Source organism: Cyprinodon variegatus, unplaced genomic scaffold, assembly GCF_000732505.1.
Source record: "Cyprinodon variegatus isolate N-32 unplaced genomic scaffold, C_variegatus-1.0 Scaffold162, whole genome shotgun sequence".
NCBI classification, from domain to species: domain Eukaryota; kingdom Metazoa; phylum Chordata; class Actinopteri; order Cyprinodontiformes; family Cyprinodontidae; genus Cyprinodon; species Cyprinodon variegatus.
The window spans coordinates 1,285,118-1,290,124 of NW_015150615.1; the positions used below are offsets into that span (position 1 = coordinate 1,285,118).

The following is a 5,007-nucleotide window of genomic DNA, read 5'->3' on the forward strand; positions in this document are numbered from 1 at the left end:
AAAAAAAGAAAACAGCCAGATGCCACTACATGAATTGAAAGCTCATTTTTTCGACTATGGAATTTTGCGAAGGTTAAAAACTAGTGTAATTGGATGAGCCATAAAACGCAAACATTGGTTAGCTAAGGGAAATCATCAGAAGCAAGCAGGTGTTCTTCAAACTGCAAACGTGAATTGTCTATGCCATGCTACAATGTTGGATTCAGAAAAAGAAGTTGAAATGTCTGAAAGGTCAGACACAGGCGAGAGCGAATCGGGAGATGGAGACCAACAAGACCTCATTCAAACCTCACCTCACCTCATTCAAACTGAATAAATCTTAAGCTGTTGCATCGAACCAAACCATTAGGAAACCATCTCCTGTTGACAGAGTCTGCCAGCAGCTGAATATCTTTGTTCTCAGTTTTCCCAGCCATTCTGTTGCATATTAAACGGCTCAATTTGGACCAAGACACAGCTATTGTGTTGATTATAAAGTAACAAATCTGCCAAAAGTCCAAACACCCTGTAAATACTCATATGAGCAGTTTTATTTAAAACACGTGCATGTAAAATATGTTTTGAATTGTCTATGTGTGCAGATGCAATACTATGAGGCCCCAAATATCACAATGCTCCTCTGTGCTCATGGAACACGGATAGATTCTCTCATACGGGTGGTGGAACCAACCTGAGAAAGTCACCTGCATGCGAGTGGATACTTTTCAGGAAATCCTGCTTCATGTGAAAATAGCGTAATATTTTCCTCCTATATAGTCAAAAAATTGAGCTTTCAATTCATACAGTGGCATCTGGCTGTTTTTTAAAGGTTACTTTATACTTTAAGCAGTTTTTGGAACACATACTTTTTCACGTTTACTTGAGTAAAGTGGTCTAGTTGATACTTCAACTTTTACCAGAGTGTTTTTAAACTGCAGTATCTATACTTTTACTCAAGTACCAAATGTGTGTACTTTTGACACCCCTTCAAGCTCTGCTGAATGGCTGGATATAGATGTTGTGCTTCTTGACCTCACAGAGGGATGGGGGGACTCTATTTGTAAGTGATCAAAAACGGTAACTTACCCTATAAAGACATTTAAATATGATTTCCATACGACTATAAAGGAAGCACTGATGAACATCTGTTAGATATTTTTTTTTAGGGGGAACAGGAGGTGAAAGTCAAAGGCTATTTTCGCACTGCAGGCCTTAATGTTCCGTTTCGATTTTTTGTGAAATCAGATTTTTCTGCGTTGCTGTTCACATTTCCAAATATATGTGACTTCTATGTGATCACCTGTGTGAACGGCATTCATATGACTTCAAGCGTCCTGCATGCGCAGTAGAGGACGCCATGACACCACAAGCCAGCGTGCTTCACGTTTACAGAAGTAAACATGGATGGTAGTGCTGGAGAACATCTAGCCATCTTTCCCAACCTTACAGGGAAACATTTATTTTTATTTATTTATTTATTTTTTTTTTTACAATGGCCCCTTGATTTTACATTATTACATCATGTTCTACTCACCCATATAATTTTGGGTCATTTGGAGCCGTTCTGAAGATATTCCGTTATATCCAAGTAACGTCTTCCTATGGGCAACGACATGTAGGCGAATCGCTGTCCCCCAGAAATCCGCGGTTATATTTTTTATATTTATATATTTTTTTAAAACAAAGCGGAGTGTGTATGATGTCATCCATGCGCCGGACTGGAGTTGTGACAGGCAGCCCGGGTCACAGGCGGCTATGCAAGCTAAGTGCATGCAGCAAGTTAGCAGAAGGAGACGTGATAAAACTAATAAATTATCCATTAGGTAACAATCGGTTCAGTGTGTGCAAGTAAGTAAGTAAAACTAGCTGCAGTTCAGCAGACAGGATGAAGGAATGGTAGCCAGCGCATGAGGATGACGTTATACACACTCCGCTTTGTTTAAAAAAATATATAAATACAAAAAATATAACCGCGGATGTCTGGGGGACAGTGATTCGCCGACATATTATGAATGCTGGCGTACCATAAAGAATAAATTATGAACAGTTTAGTTTGTGCCTTCAAGTCGTCGCCCATAGGAAGACATTACTTGAATATAACCTAACGGAATATCTTCAGAACGGCTAAAATCAAGCGCCCAATGTAAAATAAAAAATGGTGTTCCACTTTAAAAACACAATGTGATGGTTAACATGAATACTGCTCTCTGCATTATCAGCCATTTTTGTAGTTCTTCTTGCCACTTCTTCATAGCAAGACCCAGAATAGTGACCATTATCGGCTATTAATGGCGTTCAGGTCGGATGAATGCCACCTGGCTGTTCAGACACAGGTCACATTTGAAAAGATCAGATTCATATCGGATTAAGGACCACATAGCCAATCTGGGTCAGATTGTAAAAAAAAAATCAGATCTGTGTTGTTCAGACTGTCATGAAAAGATCAGATCCAGGTCGCATATGGGCCAAAGAATGGGATTTGGGTCACTTCAGGCTGCAGTGTGAACGCAGCCAAAGTGAACTAGTGTTTAGAGACAGACAGGCTGCTTACAATGGCAACATCTGCCTTCCTCTTCCTCTGTCGCCCTGGGTTGTCTTTAGGAGCTCCTTCAGCAGCAGACTTTGGTTCCTTCTCTTCCCTGTGAAACAAAAACACATCAGATTTTAAACCTCAGGTGTCAAACGGAACCAGGTGGAAGAAGCAGGTTAAACCGGCAGCTGAGGTCCCAAATGAAGAGTCCCGGTGACACCAGGCCACAGGTTAGCCGGAGAGCTAAGGCTGCAACTTTCCCAGGTCATTCATGGAAACCAAAGAGTTACACTCACTGTTGTCCCCGCATTATCCTCTCACGCGCCTCGGAAAGCTTCAGAGCAAACCTGTGGCGGGAAAATAACAACAGGTTAGGAGGAATTTTAAGAGGAAAAACACATTTTGATTTAAAGAAAAAGTCCCAACCCCCCACGCTCTGCTCCCTCCTTCCGACAAAGCTAAACCGAACCAGGCGCGGGTAAAACAAAAAACTACAGTAGACAGAAAATACAGGCCGAGCGAACCGAACGGAACCGGAACCCATCAGAACCAACAAAACCGGACTCGGAGAGTTTAAGCTTTATTTCACTTTCTGCTCCAACTTTCGGACATCTCAACAGGCCGACACTTTACCTCAGGCTTTCTGCCCGTGAAGTTCACTCTTCTTCGGCTCAGGTGTTCAAAGGTGGTCTCGTGGCAGCGGTTAGAACTCCTCCGCCGCTTTTGTTCTGGTCCAGCCTGCTGCTCCGGCTCGCGCCTCAGAACAGATGAGTCGGAGTTCTGTGACGTCACCCGCGGGAGTTCATTTAAATTGGCGCTAAACCTCCTCCCGCGCCGCTCTGATTTTCGCTCCGTTTTTCGTCGCGTGGTGAATCCGAACCACTCGGACGTTACATCCTCACAGATATTATTTTTAACTTTTCAAAAAGAGGTTAAAAAAAAGTTTAAGTGTTGCTTTTTCGTCGGTGAAGCAGGAGGGGTGTCTGCTGCGGTGACAGCTGCAGGGGGCGGGGCTTCCGCCACGGCCTGATACCGCGTGGCTTCCCTGTCAGATGTAAACAAAGCCCCGGCCTTTTAAAATAAACCACGAAATGTGAACCAAAACGTTGGTTATTTGTTATAATTTGGTGTATTTGGTTTCTGTGGGTGTTGAACGTTGCTGTCGCCCACTTGACACGCAGGTGACAGCTTTCATTTTAACCACAAACTCGCGGAGACGCAAACTGGGCGACTTTTGCCGCTCTGCTAGTTTCTCATACGTCAGTGATGCCGCCATATTAGGGAGGGCAAGTGAAACCAATTAGAATACTTAACGTGGCTCAGTTTATGTGGGTTTAATGTCTAATTTCAAGGTTCAGTTCAACAATATGATTTATTTAACCTTCAACACGCTTCTTGGTTCATTTTAACGGAGTATAAATCGTGTTAACTTTCCTTGAACATATTTTCAAACCAGGGGGTTTAGGTTCAATCCAGAAACATGTTTGCGATTCTCCTCTTAGATTTTCAATGAATCTTTTAAATTTAAGCTCTCATATTTTGCCAATAATCTATTCATCTTTAGGATAAAGGATATTTCTTTTTTTTATGTAACAAAACCCAAAACTCATTCATGTATTTTTCCTTTGAAAATATTTACATGGAAAAGATTTTTTAAAGTCGTAGGGAAGTCATATTTAAATGTAATATCATTCCGGCTTAAACATTTATATAAATGTACTCTTTAACAGATGATATTGTCCCAAAATTTAAAACATTACTATAAAAAAAAAATTCTGTCTTAAAATCTGTTTTTTTTTTTTTTTTTTCATTATCTTCTGCAGGTCAGTTAGTTATATGTCAGCTTGAACACCTAAATTTGGTCAATCATATATCAACGGTCATCTGTCAATCAAATTTTTTTGGTCATAGCATCTTGATTCGTGTGTTGCAGCTAATATGCGCAACGGTTGAAATAAGAATCTTCGCAGAGTAGTGGTGACCGTTACAGGTGTATAGTTGGAGAGTGAATTTTTGCCTGTTTCTCAATTCACAAGAACATGAGTACAGACTCATGTCCTCGGCAAGTATGTTCTTGAGAAGAACGCAGGAAAGTGTGGACATCACACGCTCGGCTTGTCTGGAGCTGCATTTCACCTCCTGTTATTAATAATCTCTAGATAATAATACATTATTACTTTTTTCATTTATTGGGGGAATAATAATGAACACAGTCTGATAAACATACATTAAATGAACATTTTACCAAATAAAACAAAAATATCGCCATCAGATTCAGCGGTCCTTCATACTGCAGACGGGCTAACTTTAGCCCTGGCTACTGTTAGCTTCGGAGGTCCGCTGGTTACCAACTGGTCCTCTCAACTTCGGAACATTTTTTTCAAATTATGCATTAAATCTGTAAATGGGCCATATAGTGATGTTTAAAAGTATAATGTCCTCGTCTCAAATGATCTTAAAAAGTACTTTTATTAGACAACAGCAACATAAAAGAGAAC

General features: G+C 40.7%; 1 protein-coding gene across 1 annotated transcript in view; it reads right to left on the reverse strand.

Annotated features, from left to right (window-relative positions):
- Positions 1-3,443, reverse strand: part of LOC107086797 (G1/S-specific cyclin-E1-like) — a 22,868-nt gene extending 19,425 nt beyond the window's left edge. The window contains exons 1-3 of the mRNA XM_015377992.1: positions 3,143-3,443; positions 2,806-2,856; positions 2,531-2,618 (exon numbers count right to left, since the gene is read on the reverse strand). Of these exons, the coding sequence (XP_015233478.1) occupies positions 2,531-2,618; positions 2,806-2,819 (102 nt within the window). The 5' untranslated portion in view covers positions 2,820-2,856; positions 3,143-3,443. The remainder of the gene's footprint in view (positions 1-2,530; positions 2,619-2,805; positions 2,857-3,142) is intronic.
- Positions 3,444-5,007: the final 1,564 nt, after the last annotated feature.